General features: G+C 43.2%; 1 protein-coding gene across 1 annotated transcript in view; it reads left to right on the top strand.

The window, feature by feature from the left end:
• Positions 1–21640, top strand: part of MAD1L1 (mitotic arrest deficient 1 like 1) — a 560284-nt gene that overhangs the window by 262096 nt on the left and 276548 nt on the right. Inside the window, exon 13 of the mRNA XM_065412141.1 lies at positions 4413–4553. Coding sequence (XP_065268213.1) covers positions 4413–4553 — 141 coding nt within the window. The remainder of the gene's footprint in view (positions 1–4412; positions 4554–21640) is intronic.

Here is a 21640-nt window from a genome sequence, read left to right on the forward strand (position 1 = left end):
TTGTTGCCAGTAAACCCTGATGTATAAATGCATGAAATCTGTTGGTATAGAAGCAGTTATGGGCAAATTTTATTACAAAAATGCCAAAACAGTATTAAAAATTCATTTAGCTTTACAACTGTGCAGCTTAGACTCCACACCTGGCCACCTATGACTCCAGACCTGGCCAATGTTGCGATTTTAAATCTGAAGTACGATATAAACAGTGCTGTCATGGACATTGGCAATGTGAGCTTCTTCACAAAAGTGCCTCCCATCAGTGCCGCTGGCAGCAAGCGCTTCCTCAGTGCATTGAAAAGTACCAGACAGGACCTCTGTGATGTGAACTTTCTCTCACAATGCCCTATAAATAATTGAGATAAATCTGCCAGTGTTTGCCAGCTTAACAGTTCTGAAATGCTTCTTCCGTAGCCCGCTCTCTGGGGAGGTATCCAGTCAGGAGTTATCAGCGTATTTTACTTAAATGACAGAATTACAAAAGTGGTTCTCTCTCTCTCCCTCCTCCCCTCCCCCCCACAAAAAAGGGCTACATTTCCAAAATAGTATGTGTGATGCTAACAGCTCAACCCAGCAAGTCTGTATACTGGGACTGTCTCCTGCTTCACTGTCCAAATGTCAAACACTTAAATACAGTGTGTGTGTCAGTGCGCGTGGGGAGAGGGAGGGATGTACAAATTCAAGGTGTGAAAGGCAAGGTGGGAGATGCCTGCTGAAAAGGCTGCAAAAATGTGTTCAAAACATTTAACATACTGAAAGGTCAACTGAGAAGGTTGAGGTTGGTTCAGCCTTGGGAAGGGACCTTGGAACTAGACAACAGCCTAGAACTGGAGGAACAGAGTTAATGAATGAAAACAGGTTTTAACATAAATAATATCTGATTATTGGGCTTTGCTCAGACCTGCCTAAAAGCAAACACTTTGCCGGAGAGAGGGAAGTTCTTGCCATAAGCTACAGGAACAGAATTATTGACCTGACACATATATGAAAGGAAATTTGCTTTCATGCTGGCCCAGGAGGAAGGGTACCTTTACCAGCCGCTTAATCTGTAAAATATCTCCACAAATACAATAGAGAAATAGTGCAGGCAGTGCTGTCCTCCTCGTTAGGACAACCCGCCTGGAAACTTACCTTTTCTCAAGGCAAACTGCCTTCACCCAAGGGAAAATGATGATGAAAAAGCTGTTTCTTGGCTGGCTATTCCAGAGTCAAGGGTTAGAACACATCAGAGAATTTACTGGGATGTACAAATTTGATCTTTGGATATGCTTACAGATAAAGATACGGTTGCAACACTCTCATCCTCTCTCCTCTCCCTAGCTCTCTAGCCCTTGTTTTCCTCTGCACATCCTTCATCAGTGCCATAGTTGGACAGAATAGTGTTCTCTCTCCATTATATCAAGGACTGCCCAACAGCTGTTTCAACTGCAAAATCAAACGGAACCCCATCAAATTTAAACATCAAAGATATCCGCTCTCTGGATCCTTTCCCAGAGGTCCCCGTCCATCTCTGCACCGAGAAAGCATCCACAGTTAGAGATGATTCATTACTAGGACAAAGAGTCGCTCTTAAGATACAAGACTTGGCTTCCAATCCACTGCTGAATGATGTACACTTCAGAACAGATCCACAGACATGTTTTAGTAGCTTCCTACATTGCTCAGCTAGCAAAGTGAGGACCAGAGAGTCTTTATGGGATCAGGACAACTTTCTGAGGCCTTGTCTACACTGCCACTTTACAGCGCTGAAACTTTCTCATTCGGGGGGGTGAGAAAACACCCCCTTGAGTGATGCTAGTTTCAGTGCTGTAAAGTGACAATATAGACAGTGCCCCAGCACTGGGAGCTACTCCCCTCATAGAGGTGGTTTTTTTACAGAGCTCTCCCTCTCCCAGCGCTGGTGCCGCGACTACACAGCCACGTTAAAGTGCTGCCGCGGCAACGCTTTAACGTTGGTAGTGAAGACATACCCTGACGGTATGACTTCTTTGCCTCTAAAGGAGTAGGGGACAAGAGGATGGGTTCTTGCCTGTCAAGGCTTGTCTCTGATTTGAAAAGCAAACAAGCTATGAGGCAATGTATAATTTAAACCACAGTGCAAGCTTTATTCAGTCATTCTACTGATAATACATCAAAACAGAGAGAAGTTCTAACTGAAAACACTTCCTCCTGGTGCTTAGCTCTGACCTTCATTTCTGAACACAAATACTGTAACAAAATCTATTCTCAGGCTCCCAGCAAGTGGTCCCTAGCCCCGTTTTCTCAATTCCTCTTCACCAGCACAACCCATTCAAATTTCCCCCCTATTTTCTTAAGATCATGTTAGTCTAGCTTCCCAACCCAGCAGTCCTTGCTGAGAAATCCCTCCACTGACTAGACAGTGGCACATTCCCTGCCTCACTGGCAATCTCTCAGATGATTCCAATGTGCAACACCTTGTGCTGTCCTGCTTGCCACAAGGTGAGAGGAGACATTGACACCCACTGTGTACTGCACTTTGTATAGCTCTTTAACATATTCTTTCCATTGGTTATTCGTTGCTTGTTTGTCCTCAGTTATTTGCCTGAACATGTCTTTCATTGCTGACATCTTCAACTCATATGTCCCACTCTGTTCTCTTATCTTGCAGTATAACCTCTGTGTCACATTTCTTTGTGCATATTCTTCTGCTTCTTTGCATTGTTTGCTTATCCATTTGTTTCTGTCACTCTTTGCATTCTTTTTTTAACCTCTGTTCAACCTATTGTATTCAGCTCTTAGACTTGCATCTTCCTTTTTATTCTCCTTTAACTTCCTATGCTTGTCACTCAACTGCAGCACTTCATCCATTATCCACCTTGGTTTCTTTGTCTAAAACATCATTGTGCTTTACCCAGTAGAATGAGAAATAGACAGATCTATACAAAAACAAACCCTACATGCATTTCCCTGCCTCAGTTTCCTCACCATTCAAGCATTTATTGGGCTGAGGTCTGGTTCCTCTGGGATAATCCAAGATCCTTCTGCTGCAACTTATGGTTGAACCATAGAGTCTCTCTCTTCCTAGACCACCTTTGGTCCCACAGATAAACTGAGTCCCCCTGCTACAAAAACATGCATGTCTCTTCCCTTCTCCTGCCTCAAACTTCCTTTGTCTCTCTCCTCGTAAGAGTCCTTTTAAAACCCCTACTTTGTCACCTCCATCTCTTTGGGAATTTTCCACTCTCCAAATGCCCAATCCCCTGTTGAGGATTGGAGAAAACTGGTTCTCCTCGTTTTAGCCAACCTCCTTAGCATGCCCATTGTGTAGTCAGAGTACAGTCATTAGTTAACTACCTCCAGTTGTCCTTAGTCTGATGGATACTTGCTAAAGGACCTGACAGCCATGTTGGATTCTACATTTACATAGAGACATTGAGTGATACAACAATTTTCTTAGTAACTTCATAGTATCAACCAGACTTCATGAGTTGTACATACAATTTCCCCAAACAATCATAATCTCCACTGTGGGACTGCAGGGATTTGAACCCAGGTCCTTCAGTATCAGAAAGTGTGTGTCTAACATATGAACTGAAAGAACAACTTCTTAGCTGGGAACGGTAATAGTGAAAATAAAATTGAGAACCTCCATATCTGTGTCCATTTTAAGCTTGTAGGGGTATGGACCACTTCCAACTTTGCTTGCCTCATGCATTGTGGGCACTAATGGAAATAAATAATTAAGGTTTTCATTGGTCAGTGCTTTCTACTGGGGCACTTCTAGTATCCATTCATTTTTTTTCTTCCGCTGTGGATTAACCTAAATTTTTAATGACCACATTTGAGAAACCCTTCATAAAATGAGAATTTAATCCTTCCACTTTAAAGGTAAAGTACTCTTTCTCCATGTAATCCTATCCAAATCCTGTTTGGTGTGGTGGATTACACTAAACACATCTATGCTGTGAGAATAAAGTACTTGCTTTATATTTAAGGGCTCTTCATTAGAAGACGTCTGCACTCATCTTCGACTTCACTGATGGCAGAATAAAGTTCCCTGATTTAGCTCCCATAACTCATTGCTGTTTTCCCTGAACAGCCACGTTGAGGTGTCTCCAAGAAGCATCTTCTACTTGAGGGCTCTAATTTCATTTGTTCTTGGTATATACGTGTAAATGGCAAAAGTTATACTGTGTGCATGTTATCATCTAAAAGGGATGTATGTGTTTATGTGCATTTCCAACTCTCAGAGCAATAGATTTTTATATCTCTCTGTTTGTGTGGTGTGTGTATACAAAAGAGTAGTGGAAGAACTTTCTGACCAAAATAATGCTCTTCACCATGTTGGAGAGCAATAGTAAAAAAATGTTAAATTTAATTGGATGTGTCAGTTTGAAGATGCAGGCTGCATGTATCCAGTGGAAAGTCTAACAGTCTGTTTTTCTTTACAACAGGAGCGTGATGGAATGAGAGCAATTCTGGAGTCATACGACAGTGAGCTGACCCCAGCTGAGCACTCGCCCCAGCTGAGCCGGCGCATGCGTGAAGCAGAAGAAATGGTGCAGAAGGTGCATGCGCACAACGCTGAGATAGAGGTAATGAAGAGGCACTGTGCTCTAACCCCACTATAGACAAAATCTATATAGCAGTGGGCCACAGACTCTGTGGTCAAGAGCTACAGTAGGTGTTCTTTCCCATCTGGTTTCTCTGATTCTGTATACAGCGTGCTTGTGCATTTGGAGGGGGATGAAGCCACCTGTTGTGTTCACATGCTGAGTTCACATGGTTAAGTTGCCTGTTGGGACCATTTGCAAATCCTTTATTTAATTGGCATTCAGAGAAAACTACAAAGTCAAAGACAGAGTTTGCAAAATGCCTTTTGCAAAAACTTTTTAATGAAAGGTTTTTAAGAGTAGGGGTGATTGGGCGTGGGCTCAAAACACAACTTGCAAAATCAGCACCAATATGTATTTATACACGCATAATAGAATTGTATTCTCTCCTACCATTATTCATAAGAACGGCCATACTGGGTCAGGCCAAAGGTCCATCTAGCCCAGTTGTCTTCTAACAGTGGCCAATGCCAGGTGCCCCAGACGGAATGAACAGAACAGGTAATCATCAAATGATCCATCCCCTATCACCCATTCCCAGCTTCTGATATACACCTCTACCTCGATATAACGCTGTCCTTGGGAGCCAAAAAATCTTACCGCGTTATAGGTGAAACCACGTTATATTGAACTTGCTTTGATCCACCGGAGTGCGCAGCCCCCCCCCTTCCCCCCCGGAGTACTGCTTTACCGCGTTATATCCGAATTCGTGTTATATCAGGTTGCGTTATATCGAGGTAGAGGTGCTTTACTGAGAGCTAGGATAGAGAGTGGATGTGTTACAGAACAGGAGACAATGGTCCTCATAAAAGGCCAAGTAGGGTACAATGGCTTTCATAAGGGCAGAAAGAGGAAAATGGAGTAGAGTAAGAGAAGAGTTGAAATACTACAGGGAGGGAATTACAGGTATAAGGGACGGCATAGAACAAGGCACAAAGCACTTAAACGAGGGCAGAGATGGGATTTATCTGAACATGAATGGGAATGTTAAGAGATGGTAACAAAGATGCAGACAATGGCAGAGCTGTTAGAGACTTGACAGGTTATGAGAAAGTCAAGGGAGATGTAGAGTTTGGATGCCTACAGAAATAGAAGAAGTGAGGGCACCATGTATTTGGTGATTCTGTGGCAGCAGAATTTGTTGCAGAATTCATGCCTTGCTGAAGACTTCTGTTCCAGAATCTCATCCTCTCAGTTACAGTCACTTGGCATACCTTAAGTAGTACAGATGACAATAGAGGATCTGTCTTTTGAACCATGTGCATTGTTTAGTGCTAAAGCTGATGAGCTGCACTCTTTAAAGGATTCTCAAGTGATTTTGAGATCTTTAGGAGTGTATATATCAGCACTTGAGAGACCAGCTAGCCTTCAACCCTATCAAAAACAGTCTTTCTGGTCATATCAGAGACCATCTGAATCACCCAAAAAGAGACAGAGATATCAGAAAAGATCATCTGTCTCCTCTTCATCAGCTGCTTGTCCACTATCGTAGTCTTCATGGCAGCAGATTTGACTCCATATATATTTCCTGAAGGAGCATCCATCCCCTCGCTGGGGTTCCCCCAAGACCTTTTCCAGGCTCAAGCTGAGGGGGTGGGTTCTGGGCATACCACACATCCAAAGTTACACAGCAAACTTCTTCCTTTAGATACATTTACACATTGCATTGCATTTACTGTACATTGCCTGACACGTTTTGGGATTGGCTGGTTACTTTGTAGGAAATGATCCCTGTACAACATGCTCTGTCCATATACTGTCCATGTACGACTTACTCTTTGTCTCATTGTTACATTCCCAACTTACTTTGTCCATTGTAAATGGTTCCCTGGGTGTTCCTCCCCGTCTTACCTAGTACAGACATTCTGTTTCCAGACTGCTGATCCATATACCTCCCTAATCCTATCCCCCAAGAAATGAGGCCTCACCCGTGTCCAATTACTCATGTCAAGACAGGCCAACATTCCACTGATTTTGTTTTTCTTTTCTATATTAGCATATGTTTTATGTGCATTATATTTTTGATTTGTTTTGATTTTTATAATTTTATTACTCTGCAATAATTAAGTAGTTAAATAAGTAGTTGTAATTATTTGAACCACTATTGATACCAGGCTTAAAGTATGAACCAGTGGGTGCAAACTTACTTTTTATGGTATAGCCCAGTGATTCTCAACTTTTTTTCATTTGCGGACCCCTAAAAATTTTTGAGTGGCAGCAAGGACCCCTTTGGAAATTAGATAGTCCGCAGACCGCAGGTTGAAAACCACTGGTATAGGCCACCAGGGTGTAATTTTCTGTTATAAGCGTGCTTTGCTTTTAAAGCATTTTTGTGTAATTTAAACTTTGCTTTAGTTACATGTTAAAAAACTGGAACAATATTTTTTTTTCATTTATTACCACAGGAAATTTAGGTGTGAAACAGCATATAGACCAATTAAAATAACATTTCCTGGGTTTATACCAGAAGTGTGTGTGGGCGGGGGCGGGGCGGTTAGCCACCATCCTAACTATGCTTTTAAGCTTTGAAGGGCTGTAAAGACTTCAGTGGCTCAAAGGTAAACTACACAAGAAAAAACGGTGCCCTTTACTGTTTTTATTTTGTTTGAATCTCCCCTTCCCCACAAAAGTGTGTTCATTCTTGTTGCATGTCAGGAAACCTATCTTTCCTCTTTTTATTAGAGACCCCTTGCAAGATCTTCAGAGGACTTAGCTTGTGACCTCACATAGGGCGGAACCTTGAGTTGTAGCTGCTAATCCCTATGGCTACATCTACATGAAGATCTTTAGGGAATTTACTAATCCAGTGCAGTTCCACTGGTGCTAGCATGGGTGACACAGAGGAGACACAGTGCCTATCGTGGTGGAGGGAGGAATGGAGGGGGGCACACAGGAGTTCTGCCATGGTGAGGAAAAGGGGAATGGGGGACACACAGTGCCTCTTGCATGTGAAGGAAGGGGAAATGGGGGTCACACAGGGCTGCTGACATGGGGGAATGGGAAAAGGGGAGGGGGGACACACAGCCACTTGCATAATGGAGGAAGTGGGGGGTTTCAGAGAGTCCCTGAAATAGGGGAGATGGGAGAACAGCACACATGGAACTTGTATGGGAAATAGAAGAACGTAAGAGCTACTGGGGTGTGCAAGTGTGCTTGGCCTGCAAAAGTAACACAGTGCATGGCCTAGTAATTCTAATGTTTTTTTTTAAAAAGGCAGAAAAACACTTTAAGGGGAAAAAGTTTGAGTCAGTCTCTGTACAGCGCATAAAGGCAATGAGCATAACTTCCTTTATGCATTGTAGTTTACCTTTAAGAAAAAATAGTTTGTCCTCTTTTCCCCTTTAAAGAATAATGCCCTCACCTACCTGTCGTGTGTTATCCCAGGGTTTTTCTTTATCTGAGGTTTTCATTTATTTAAATCTATTCACACATTCCCAGCAACTAGATTCCTTTGTTAGCCCTATAGCTATCTGACAGCTTTTTACTTGTGCACTGTAGAGAAAAGGCTGTTTTATGATCCCCCTGATTTGTTACCAGCAGCCACGCCTCCTCCAAAGAAATCATACAAGAAAAAATGGATTTTCTATCCAGGCATTTTCTTATATATATTATTTTTCCCCCCATGGATTGTATCAGCAGTTCTGTATGAGAAAAGAAGACATCTAATGAATATGAAGCAGTGGTTGATAATGATACAGTGAACAAGGCCAGGGAGGCAGGAAGGTTGGAGTATTATCTGCTTTTTGCTCTGAAGGAGATGAGGGCTGGATACTCCTTTGCAGGATGTGTAAGTTGAGTTTAAGAGGAGGTGGTAGCAATCTTCTGTCAATGCTAAATAGAGATAGCGCATGAGAGAGAAGCGTTGAGTTCTGGTAGTTTGAGTGAGAAGCTCTGTGCCTGGAACATGTATCTGAGACTATGTCTACACTCTGAACTGGGGGATGTGATTTCCCTGTTCACGTACACATGCCCACACTAGCTCTCATCGTGCTAGTGTGAGTCTAAAAGGCCGTGCAGCTGTTGAAACTGGTGGATATGTACTCGGCACAGTTCAGCCCCGCCTGCACTGCCACTACCTGTGCTCTCGTAACTGCACTGCTAATTATATTCATGCTATGTGTATGTGAGCAGGGGAATCACACCCCTAGCTATTAGTGTAGATGTAGCCTGAGTTACTAGTACTCAAAAGAGTTAGGGGTGTGTGTACATGTAAACACACATGAATGATAGCTGTTTCCCTCCCCAAGATCATCCAGTTTTTCTGTCTCTCTCTTTATCTCCCTCTTGTGTGCTCCCATGTGGTTTTGCCCTATGAAATATTAATTGGTGGTGGTGAGAATATGACGTTCAGATGTAAATCAGAGAATTTTTTCCAGGCTTTGGGCACATTACAACATTGATTTCAAACAGTTGCAATAAAACATGAGAACAGGATACCCAGCCTGACCGACATCCATCAGTCACAGAAGGAGAACTCTGCAGATGATCTGCAGTATTTTCGCAACCCCCAAATACCACCCAAAACAACTTCCTTAAGCCCCGTCATCAGAACCTCCTCTCCCCCAGAATAAGTCTGGGAGAACAGGTGGATCTTGAAAGAATATCTTTGAAGTTCATCAAATGCATGATCTGGCAAACCAAGGGGGCATGCAGATTCCCTGGTTTTCAGTGAGGGTACCCTGTTTGTACCAAGAGGATGCTGTCAGTTTGAGATGATCTGAATTGCTGAGATAATGCATGGACAGAGAAGCATCTGTCATAGCCAGAACCCAAACCAATTAGGGCTTTATAAATCAAAAAACACACCGTATGCAAGGAGTATGCGAGGAGTTGATCAGTAGCCAAGGTATATATTGTGGCCCAGATGTAATGAGCTCTTGGAGCAAAACCCTGCTTAGCAGGTGGGCCATGCCATTCCACACTAGCCACAATTTCCACATATCTAGACCATGTAGCCCAAATGGCTTATAGCGTGAAGCACACACATGCACTGATAAATGCAGTTTGGGCACCATCTTTAATCCAAATTGGATCAGAACTGTAGGAACAAACCTTCACAGACAGCTAAGTGTTAAGTAGGACCTGTTTGTGTTTATACACATCCCCACACCTGCAGACACAAGTCCATAAATGCACACTTTGTTCTGTATTTTTCTGTGCCCTATTATCTTGAACACACAGATTCAAGAATATGCTTTTCCAAAGCTTTGAATGTGAAGCAGGCAAAAGAAGAATGCCATGCAGAATTGTGGCCAAAGAAATGAGCAGAATACGGCTGTCTGTTCTGAGTGGTTAATGACCTGTCTCGCCATGTGTATAAGTGTGTGTTCTGGAGAGTACAGAGAGCTGAGATGGGATGACTTTGCCTCTAGATACCATGCCAATTGGAGCTCTATAAATACCTAAAATAAACAGAATCCAAGCTGTGTCTGTAACTAGAAATGGATTTTCATTTTGACACAGTGACGTCAGCAGCGTCAGTGGCAGCCACTAACTTGATGAATTTTTACTTGCCCAGCATCCACTAACCTAACCTCCGTGTGAATAGGACAAATCAAGAGATCCTCTGACTAGGGGTTTCTGTTCCGGCAGTAATGATTATTCTGAGAAAGCCCTGTGTGAAATGTAGGGTTTGAAAGGTTAACGCCAGCTGCATAAAAGAGAAATCATCATAAATACAACTCCATTAATAGCCATTTTATTACAACACATTTGGCTCCATATAAAACATTAATGAAGAGAGATTTGCAGGGAAGACTCACACTGACACCTTCAATAGTCCCCAGCATTTTTTACGTTGAGAGATTTATACTGTCTGTGAGCTCCATATGTACTCTGATCAGTTAATTATGAGCCTGACAGTTTCAGCACATCGAATGCCATATGCTCTGATTTTGTTCACCAGGGAGATTGGGAGCTGTGCTGGTAACCTCAAAACTCACTGACCAAATATCATCATCATATCTGTACCTAATAGCTATGGCACAGCTGCTGGTCGTGCAGTCTTGGCATTGCCAAGGCTTGTAATGTTAGTCATAAAACTGGTCTTCGCAAAGAGAGGGACTTAGCAGTCACCCTGTGTTTAAAGTGCTTAAAATTTACATGCAGATGCAATAAAATGTTTATTTGGATAATTAACAGCTTCTCCTTGTCTCTCAATCAGCCTCCCTCTCATTGTTTCCCCTCTTTGCATCATCTCCTTTCTCACTCGCTTTCCTCTTCCATTTAACTCACCCTTTATTCTCTTCTCTGTATTGATCTTCCTTCTACCCTCCTATGTTGAATCTTTCTGCTTCTCTTGGCCCTAAGGTACATGGCTTCTTTACTTAGAAAAAAGGAGTTTCTGTGATGATGGGAACCTGCTGGAGAAATTTCCTTCCTTCTGTGCAAGGGAGAGAGAAGTTTATTTTAATTCTCAGATCTCTTCTTCCTCCACCCCCAACCACTGCCACCCCATTTTACTGCACTATTTTCCTCAATGGAAACTGACACTGGCAGACAAGCACGTCAGATGGATGCCCATAAGAAGCAAGTCCTAGTCTCTAGATATTTCTTGCCATTCCAGTGTGGCACTGCCTTCACTCCCCCAGCACACTGCTGTCACTGAAGCATCTCATCTGCAGCTCAGAAGGGAGCAAACTGACTCCTCTGGAGACTATGTTAATGTGCTCCATGCATCAGCTACTGCTGACCACTGAAGCAATCATAGAGCTGGCTATCTTCCACTGAGAGAACAAACACCTTGCCTAAACAGCCCTCCCATCATGAACACTTTGTCATCTTCTGGTAAGCCCGTGCAATGTTTTGTGTTTCTTTCCTCTTAAGATGGAGTGCAGGTTGGATCTCCATCCTTCAGTGTTCTGCAGAATGGGTCATCTTGGATTTTCCCCCCACTTCCACATACTGTATCTTTCCTCGCCCTGGCTGTATCCCTGTCAGGTCTACAGTTTGTCAGCTTCCATGACATCCCTCCTCTTCTCCCCATTACCCGTCATTGTGTGTTGTTTTGGGGGTGAAATGCTAAGACCTAATATAGCACCTTTTACTGAGGATCCCTAAATACCTAACTTCTGTTATGCTTCACAAACATCCCTGTGCAATAGTTATCTTGAATACTACATGCAGATGTGGTTGCCCCATCTCAAAAAAGATATATTGGAATTGGAAAAGGTTCAGAAAAGGGTGACAAAAATGATTAGGGCTATGGAACGGCTTCCGTATGAGGAGAGATTAATCAGACAGGGACTTTTCAGCTTGGAAAAGAGATGACTAAGGGGGGATATGATACAGGTCTATAAAATCATGACTTGTGTGGAGAAAGTAAACAAGCAAGTGTTATTTACTCCTTCTCAGAACACAAGTACTAAGGGTCACCAAATGAAATTAATAGGCAGCAGGTTTAAAACAAACAAAAGGAAGTATTTTTTCACACAACACACAGTCAGTCTGTGGAACTCTTTGCCAGAGGACGTTGTGAAGGCCAAGACTATAACAGGGTTCAAAAAAGAACTAGGTAAGTTCATGGAGGATAGGTCCATCAGTGGCTATTAGCCAGGATAGGCAGGGATGGTGTCCCTAGCCTGTCTTTGCCAGAAGCTGAGAATGGGCAACAGGGGATGGATCACTTGATGATTACCTGTTCTGTTCATTCCCTCTGGGGCACCTGGCATTGGACACTGTCGGATACTGGGTTTGATGGGGTGTGTCACAGAAATCCCCTTTCGGACTGCCACCTGATGTGTTGAGACTGCCCCTGCTTTCCCTGCCAGCTTAGGACTTCAGTGCCCTGCCTGGTTTGAGCCAGACACGCTAGCCTGCTGCAAACCCAGACCCAGGTCTGAACCACGTCCCACAAACTGCAGGCTTAACTGACAGCAGCTCAAGAAGTGTTCCTGTCTTTAACTCTCAGGTGCCCAACTCCCAATGGGGTCCAAACCCCAAATAAATCCGTTTTACCTTGTGTAAAGCTTATGCAGGGTAAACTCATAAATTGTTCACCCTCTATAGCACTGATAGAGAGATATGCACAGCTCTTTGCCTCCCCCCCCAGGTATTAATAGATACTCTGGATTAATTAATAAGTAAAAAATGATTTTATTAAATACAAAAAGTAGGATTTAAGTGGTTCCAAGTAATGACAGACGGAACAAAGTAAATTACGAAACAAAATAAAATAAAACACGCAAGTTTATGCCTAATACAGTAAGAAAGTGATTACAGATAAAATCTCACCCTCAGAGATGTTCCAATAAGCCTCTTTTACAGACTAGCCTCCTTCTAGTCTGGGTCCAGCAATCACTCACACCCCCTGTAGTTACTGTCCTTTGTCCCAGTTTCTTTCAAGTATCCTTTGGGGGTGGAGAGGCTATCTCTTGAGTCAGCTGAAGAGAAAATGGAGGGGTCTCCCAGGGTTTTAAATAGACTTTCTCTTGTGGGTGGACACCCCACCCTCCCACTGTGTAGAATCCAGCTATAAAATGGAGTTTTGGAGTCACATGGGCAAGTCATATGTCCATGAATGACTGAGTTCCTTACCAGCCAAGCCACATTCTTGGGAAAGCTCAGATGTGGAGGCTATTTAAAATTAAACAAGTACACAGCCAATATTCATAACGTCGAATACAAAAATGATACATGCATACAAATAGGATGAATATATTCAGTAGATCATAACCTTTACAGAGATATGTTACATGGCATATGTAGCATAAAACATATTCCAGTTATGTCATATATACATTCATAAGCATATTCCCATAAAGCATTATGGGGTGCAATGTCATGTTGGGCTAGATAGATCTTTGGTCTTACCCAGTATGGCCACTCTTATGTTCTTACGTTCAATGTTGTTCCCATTATGTAGATGGGGAAAGTGAAGCACAGAGATATAGTGATTTGTTCAACATCACATAGCTGCCTCGTCTGTGCAACGAAAATTTCCCTCCACTCTAAAATGGATTTTAAAACTGGTTACTGCTTCAATGTAGATAGGCTCCAGGCAGCTCTGAATTGTTTTGGCTAAACCAGTTGCTGGCAGATCTGGGGAAAGAGCCCAAGGTACTGTTTACTTTAGGGGCTTATCTCCACACAAACCAGCCCTGGTTTAACTAAAGGTGGATTTTTGAAACTGATTTAGTTGGTGCATAGACACACTTTTATTACAGTTTGGGAGGCTTATGTTGATTTAGTTTAACTCGATTCCTTACCAAGGTAAACCAAAATAAGTCTATAAACAGAAATCAAATTGTCAACACACAAACTTCCATCGGTTTAGCAACACGTTTTTAATTAGGCCAGTGCAAGTTTGTGTGTGGACAAGCCCTAAGAAAACGAGCTGTTACCCACTGCTACCAGATATTGTGCATCTTCTGGTGTTGCTGATTTGGTGATGAAAATCAGCTAGCTGCTGATGTAGGTAGAACAAAACCATTTTCCAGCACTGCTGTGTTGTGCCACATCTCTCTTGTGCTTTCTTAAGCAGTGCTGAAAAGGGTTTGGTTCTTTGGACGTTAGTAGACTGCACCACTCTTTGTATCTTCTACCAACTTCATCTGCAATTATTTGATATTTACTTTCAGATCATTGATGAAAATGTTGAACAATGTAGGGCCTCCTACCGATGCCTGTGGAAAGCCATTAGAAACACCTTCATTCAACAATAATTCCCCATCAGTATCTACTTTTTGAGATCTGTCAGTTAGCCAGTTCTTAACTAATTTAATGTGTGCTGTATTGATATTCTCCTTTTTCTTCATCAGAATGCCATGCGGTATTAAGTCAAACGCCTTACAAAAGTCTATTACATCTGTGCAGTTATCTTTATCAACCAGATTTGTAATCTCATGAAATAAGTTAATTCAGTGTTGAACTATTTTCCATAAAACCTTTTTGACTAGCATTAAATTATAGGCCTATCATTTAATTCATTATCAATTGAATCCTGTAGTAGCTTTTCTATTATTTTGCTTGGGATTGATGTTGGGGTATCTGGTTTATAGTTACCCAGGTCATCCTGCTTGCCTTTTTTTAATATTGGTACAACACGAGCACTCTTCCAGTCTTCTGGAATTTCTCCAGCATTTCGAGATTTATTAAAAATTAACACCAGCAGACCAGGCATCTCCTCAGCCAACTCTCTTAGGACTCTTGGTTGCAAGTTATCTAGGCCTGTGTGCTTAAAAATGTTTATCCCTGGTAGATGTTGTCTAATATCCTGTTCACTTACTCATGTGCTGAAAAGTACTTCATTATCCTCATGAGTCGAGTAGATCATCCTGCATTCTAAATGCAGATCAGAAATAGTAATTGAACATGTCTGCCTTTTCTGCATTGTTATTGACAATTTTACAATCTCCCATCTAGTAATGGGCCTTTCCCATTGCTAAGATTTCTTACATTCCTAATATAATTTTTAATAACCTCCTTATTGTCCTTAGACCTGATAGCTTTTGATTTTGCAAGTCATTTGCTTTCCTTGTCAATGTTTTGCACTTCATAACTTCTAGTTTATATAAATTGCTATTTCCCCCTTTTTCCATGTATTATATATCCCTTTTTTATTTCTTATTGCTGCCTTCACTTCACCACTGAACCAGGATGGGCTTTTTTAGCCAAAGTTGTCCTCTTCTTTAATTGTGACCTTTTTGGCCATCTAATAGACTCTTCTTAAAGAGCTCCCAATTTTCATTCACATTTTTCTAAACTCTGAGGCTGCTATCTGTCAAATCCTTGAGGCAGAACTTCCCATAGTCTGTGTCCATAGCTGCTGGGCAGTAGCCTGGAGATGTCATCTTGCCTGGTAGCTCTACAGGACTGGTTTCTGGACCCGTGGGCCCTCAAAGTCCCTAGGCAACCACCAACTTCCAGTCCCGTGATTAATTCATCTGTATCCATCATAATGAGGTCAAAAAGAATTACCTCATGTTGGGTGCAATACCTGTAGTTGTTAGAAAACCATCATCTCTACAATTGTTAGAAACTCTAATGATGTTTTACTATAGATTGCATGGGACCTCCAGCATACATCTCCCCAACTGAAATTCCCCATAACACAGTTCTTCTTAGCACATATTATGCAAGACGTTAAGGAGTAACTAGTCGTGTTCTCTGGTTTGATTCGATGGTCTGTAACTGACCCCCACCAGTACTCCCTCCTGGGTTTTGTTCATTAGCAATTGCTCCATATACATTCAAGATCCTGCATGTCTGAATTATCAATAATTCTATAACAGGTAATGATGTCTTTAGTGTATAGTACCAGTTCAGCCTCCCCATCTCTATCTTTTATTTCTCTATTCTGCCTGAACAGGTTATATCCAGTGATTCAAAAATTCCAGCCACGCAAATCATCCCACTAGGTTTTAGTAATGCCAGTTATATCAAATTTCTTCTCATCAGTGAGACTTTCCAATGCCTCTTGCTTGTTACCCAGACTCCTAGCATGGGTACATAAGCAATTGAAAAATCTCTTCTCTTCGCATTCTTTGTCACATTGGTTTAATTTATTCACAATATGCTGAGTTTGAATCTGTACCGTAGTTGCCTGTGAAGCACCATTCCCTTATGTTAGTTTAATGCCCTCCTGGCTGCTCCAGCTGCTCTCGAGCTGAGCAGATTAGCCCCCCACTACATGTGAGATTAGAACAGCCCTCTTTTCCACTGGAATGTGACCCAGGGTCCACAACACCAAAACCTTTAGGTTCACACTAGTCACATAGCCAGTGTTCACCTTCACTATTTTCAACCTGCTCTCTTCTCACTCGGAGAAGATCCCTTTGATTTTCCTCTTCTTCAGCTCCTTTCCAAGGTCCCTGAAGTCCTCTATAATCTGTGTAGTTCCATGTGATAATGAGTGATTGATTCCAATGTTATCACCAGTAGAAATTTGCCACATGACCTCATAAAGCCATCCAGACTTGTGCTTACATCTGGTATTTTCGCTCTGGGGAGAAAGTATGCTGTCCTGATGTTCCTGTGTCTCATTGAATTCTCTGTCCGCTCATCTTAATATGGAGTCACTGATGAGGATTGTTTGCCGTCTTAAAATGGGTAAGAACTTCTCTTGGAAGTGGAGAAGGAACAAGAACCAGTGGCTGGAATGCTGAAGCCAAATTAAAATTAGAAATTAGACACAATTTTTCAACAGTTTGGGTGGTTAATCATTTGAAAAAACTACCAAGGAAGTTGTGGAGTCTTCATCTTTTGATGTCTTCAAGACTGGCTGCCTTTCTGGAACATAAGAATGGCCCTACTAGGTCAGACCAAAGGTCCATCTAGCCCAGAATCCTGTCTTCTGACAGTGGCCAGTGCCAGGTGCCCCAGAGGGAATGAACAGAACAGGTAATCATCAAGTGATCCATCCCGTCGCTCATTCCCAGCTTCTGGCAAATATAGGCTAGGGACACCATTCCTACCCATCCTGGCTAATAGCAATTGATGAACCTATCCTCCATGAATTTGTCTAGTTCTTTTTTGAACCCTATTATGGTCTTGGCCTTCACAACATCCTCTGGAAAGGAGTTCCACAGTTTGATTGTGCGTTGTGTGAAGAAATACTTCCTTTTATTTGTTTTAAACCTGCTGCCTATTAATTTCATTTGGTGACCCACAAAAATATGCTTTAGTCAAATACATGTTATACATATGCTTTAGTCAAATACATGTTATTGGACTCAATAACGAGGTAACTAGGTGAAATTTAACAGCCTGTGATATACAGGTGTATACAGGTGATCGGACTAGATGAGCTTAATGGTCCCTTTTGGCCTTAAACTCTATGAAACAATGAACCACTTTCACCATCAGTTAAAAGCGGGGGGGGGGGGGGACATCAAGAGGGACCTTTTGCTGACAACCATTATGTGGGGGTGTGTATGGATTAAATGACTTTTTCAGGTCCATTCCAGCCCTGCATTTCTGATCCTACTAGTGTAGCTGGAGCCCCAGGGCTTTGTTCCTAGTTCTCTGTTGTAATGAGTAGACCACATGCCCTGGCCTTGCCTGCACTGGGAATTTTCCCCCAACATTTCTTTCTGGTGCTAATAACTATTCATTTCCACCTATGTTAGTAGTGCTGGGAATATAGACAGGGCTCCTGCTTCTGCCAGCTTACAAAGTACATTGTATTCTGATCATATTCAAAACAAGTCAAATCAACCCTCTGCTTTGTATGTAGGTGGTGGTAGCAACAGTCCTGTCTACTGGTCAGCGTGTATTATGGTTCCCCTCTCTGTCTGATCCACAACTCTTGGCTAGAGAGCCTGGCTCTTTGGCTCAAACTGTAGAGACACCCATGCTTTTAGCTTGGGGGAGGAGAAAAGGGGGGCATCCCTGGTTCAATCCCTGATGTTGGCCAAAAGTGTGGCTGTCACGCTAACACCAATGGAGTTGAAATGGTGTTAGCAACAGTGGGAGACTTTAAAAAAAATTCCCTGGCATAGACAGGAACCCCCTCCCTTCCACCCACCAGATAGTTTTGTGTCTAGTGATAAGGTTCCTGTAGCATAAAAAGCTGCTGCTGACTGAACTCGGTCTTCCATTATTCACTTGGCCTTTTGTTTGTAAAACAGTTGCTCCACACTTTTTGCTGTCCAATCCTGAACTCCTTTGGGTATATCTCCTTTGAAATTATTTAATATGTAGTTTGCCTGGAGTGGTCTTCTCAGCGATAATAGTGGCATTTGTCAGCAATTGCTGACGTTATGAGCAACCAAATTCAAATGAGGCTCAATCTGGGGAGCCTGGATCAGCCTTTAAATCCACCTGGCCTTGGGAGACCAGAAAACCAGATGAAGAACTAGGTCTGACTTTCTATAGAGGATTTTAAATTGGCTGCTTTTTTAGTGAAGGTTTGGAAGGAAGAGATAACTAATATACATTTATGATTCATTCACATTTACCACAACGGATGAAAAAATAATTCATGTGGGGCTGAGAGTTTTGATGTGCTCTGTGTTGTAAAGTTTGTTTGCCTGTTTCTGGAGATTTAGCATTTACAATTAGATGCCTTTACATGTATAGGCGGGGGCGGGAGGAGAGCATATATTCTGAGTAAAACCATTCTTACAGTCCCCACCAGATGGCAGCAGATAAAGGCTTCACAGTAGAAGAGCTTCCTTTATGCAACATGGTACATACCTAGTGCTCTATATGGCGTAGGACAAGAGTAATCAATTATTTTTTGTGAAGGTCCAGCTTTCTTGGTCAAGGTATAGTCAAGGTCCAGACTCCATAGAAAATAATAAAAAGATGATGATGATGATGATAAGTAAATAAAAAGATTTTGGGGTCCGTTCAAAATTGTCTGGTGCTCTGGATTTGGCCCACGGGTCGCCTATTGACTACCCCTGGTGTAGGAGCAGGGTGGGTGGGATGGTGTGGTTGGATGCTTGATGCAAATAGCTCTTTAATGATAAGGCCCACATAGGCACAGGTTAGAAGGAGAAAAGCTCAAATTAGCAACCAAAACACCTTTGGGGAAGGGAGCTAGGGAGAGGGCAAGGTAGTTTCCAGTTTTTAACAGGTGAAAGCTTGAAAGTATATAGATGTGGGTATATGTCTGTCTCTGTTCTCCAGTTTCTCTTTACTATTACGGTGACCCTGCATAGTTACACTTGAGTTCCATTTTGCGCTTAAAGGAGGGATTCAATCAGGGGTGGCTCTATGTATTTTGCCGCCCCAAGCACGGCAGTGAGGCAGCCTTCGACGGCACGCCTGCAGGAGGTCCGCCGGTCCTGTGGCTTCGGCGTACCCGCCACCGAATTGCCGCCGAAGCCGCGGGACCGGCGGACCTCCCGCAGGCATGCCGTCAAAGGCCGCCTGACTGCCGCCCCCGCAGCGACCGGCAGGCTGCCCCCCTGCGGCTTGTCGCCCCAGGCACGCGCTTGCTGCACAGGTGCCTGGAGCCGCCCCTGGATTCAATCTCTTTGAAACTTTTTCAAGCTAGAGACATTATGACTCAAGGACTGGGGCTCTCTTCATCCCCCTTCATGTAGTTAGTGCTCAACCTCTCAATTAGAAAGTCAATTACAAACTAAGGGTCAGATTCAGCAATACCCAGCTAACTGGCTGGTGCCACTCTGGCTGTTCTGTGCTATTCTGGCGAACTAGCGAAGCAACCCTTAAAATATGAAATTAAATATAAAACAACAAAATCGATACTGCGTGCTGTCAAATCATTAGACGTGTTGCACAGTGGGATCATTCTTTGTGGGTTTTTTGGTTAGTATAGCTATATGAAACTTTTAAGAATTTACAAAAATCAGGAAATTCCCACGGGGAGGGAAAGGGACTACGTTAAGATGGAGTTAAGGTTGAAAGTACATATCCAGTATACTGGGGTGAACAAACTACAGCCCACAGGCCAGATCCGGCCCACTGGCTGTTTTAAGCCGGCCCTCGAGCTCCCGCTGGGCTTGCCCCGCTCCAGCCAGGGAGCAGGGTTGGGGGCCACTCCATGTGGCTCCCAGAAGCTGCGACATGGCCCCCCTCCGGCTCCTACGCGCTCCAACGGCCCTGCTCCAATGGTCCCTCCGGCGCTCCAATGGGAGCTGCAGGGGTGGTGCCTGCGGACAGGGTAGCGTGCAGAGCCACCTGTCCACGTAGGAGCTGTATAGGGACATGGCGCTGCTTCTGGGAGCCGCTTGAGGTAAGCGCCGTCCGGAGCCTGCACCCCTGAGCCCCTCCAGATGCCCCAACCCTCTGCCCCAGCCCTGATCCCCCTCCTGCCCTCTGAACTCCTTGATCCCAGTCCGGAACCCTCCTGCACCCCAAACCCCTCATCCCCAGACCCCGCACTCCAAGCCGGAGCCTGCACCGCTTCCCATACCCTAACCCCTACTCCATCCCTGATCCCCCTCCCGCCCTCCAAACCCCTCGGACCCAGCCCAGAGCACCCTCCTATACCCCAAACTCCTCATCCCCAGCCCCACCCCAGACCCTGCAACCCCAGCCAGAGCCCTCAGACCCCCCTCCCCACCCCCTCCAGTCCCCTGCCCCAGCCTGGAGCCCCCTTCCGCCCCCGGAACTCCTCATTTCTGGCCCTACCCCAGAGCCCGCACCCCCAACCAGAGCCTTCATCCCCTCCGGCACCCCAACCCCAATTTTGTGAGCATTCATGGCCCTCCATACAATTTCTATTCCCAGATGTGTCCTTCAAGCCAAAAAGTTTGCTCACCCCTGCAGTATACCTTAACAATTAATTACAACATCCCTATTTTTATTTAGTTATAATTTATTTTTAATCTCTTAGCTCTGCCCTGTAATAAAATCCGGAATTGTGAGGAACGGGGGAGAGGGGAAAAAAAAGGTTTTAGAAATCAGTTTTAAGTTCTTTGGTAGCAAAACACTAAAATGCCTTAATCCTAATAGTATTGCCATTTCACATGACTGCAAGGCAGAGGTAGGGTTGTTTGGATGCCTTAGCTGTGCATTTCCGTACTTCAACATGTTTAGATTTCTTTTAAGTGTAGTATGTTTAGATTTCTTTTTTTGTAATTTTAACTGTGAATTTCCCTGAGACGTTTTTAACCTGTAAACGTAACTCAATTTTAATGTAGTTTTTTTGTTTTGGGGTTATAAAAGGTCTCCGCTTCTACAGATTCCTAAGGAATCTGGGATATCATCTGAAAATTACTAGAATAATTAAAATAGTACTGGGCTCAATGGCCCAGAAATAATCCAATCTGGAAAATGGACAAAAGGGAAGAACCCAGAAGGGAAGAACGGGTGGAAATGGGAAGCCGTCATAATTGAAGATAAACGGGCCAGATTAGAAAAGGCCTTGCAGTCAGCTTGGTTCCATCCTATTCGTGCTTTATTTGTTTCTACAATTCACGCTTTTAAAGGGACAGTTGACTTCAAAATCACACTTCTTCCTGAAATTTGTAGTTGCACATAACAACCTCAAGATCGTTATAGACAGATTCCTGGTGGTTTACTTCTTTTCTTTTTTGCATTGGGCAGCACTTTGTATAGTTATGCAGTTTCTGAAAGATCCTTATGGACATCTACAAAGGAGCAGAAAAAAGTTGTAAAATTTAACGCTATTTTTTTTTTTTTTAATATCAGGG

This window comes from Emys orbicularis, chromosome 10 (assembly GCF_028017835.1).
Source record: "Emys orbicularis isolate rEmyOrb1 chromosome 10, rEmyOrb1.hap1, whole genome shotgun sequence".
In the NCBI taxonomy this organism is placed as follows: domain Eukaryota; kingdom Metazoa; phylum Chordata; order Testudines; family Emydidae; genus Emys; species Emys orbicularis.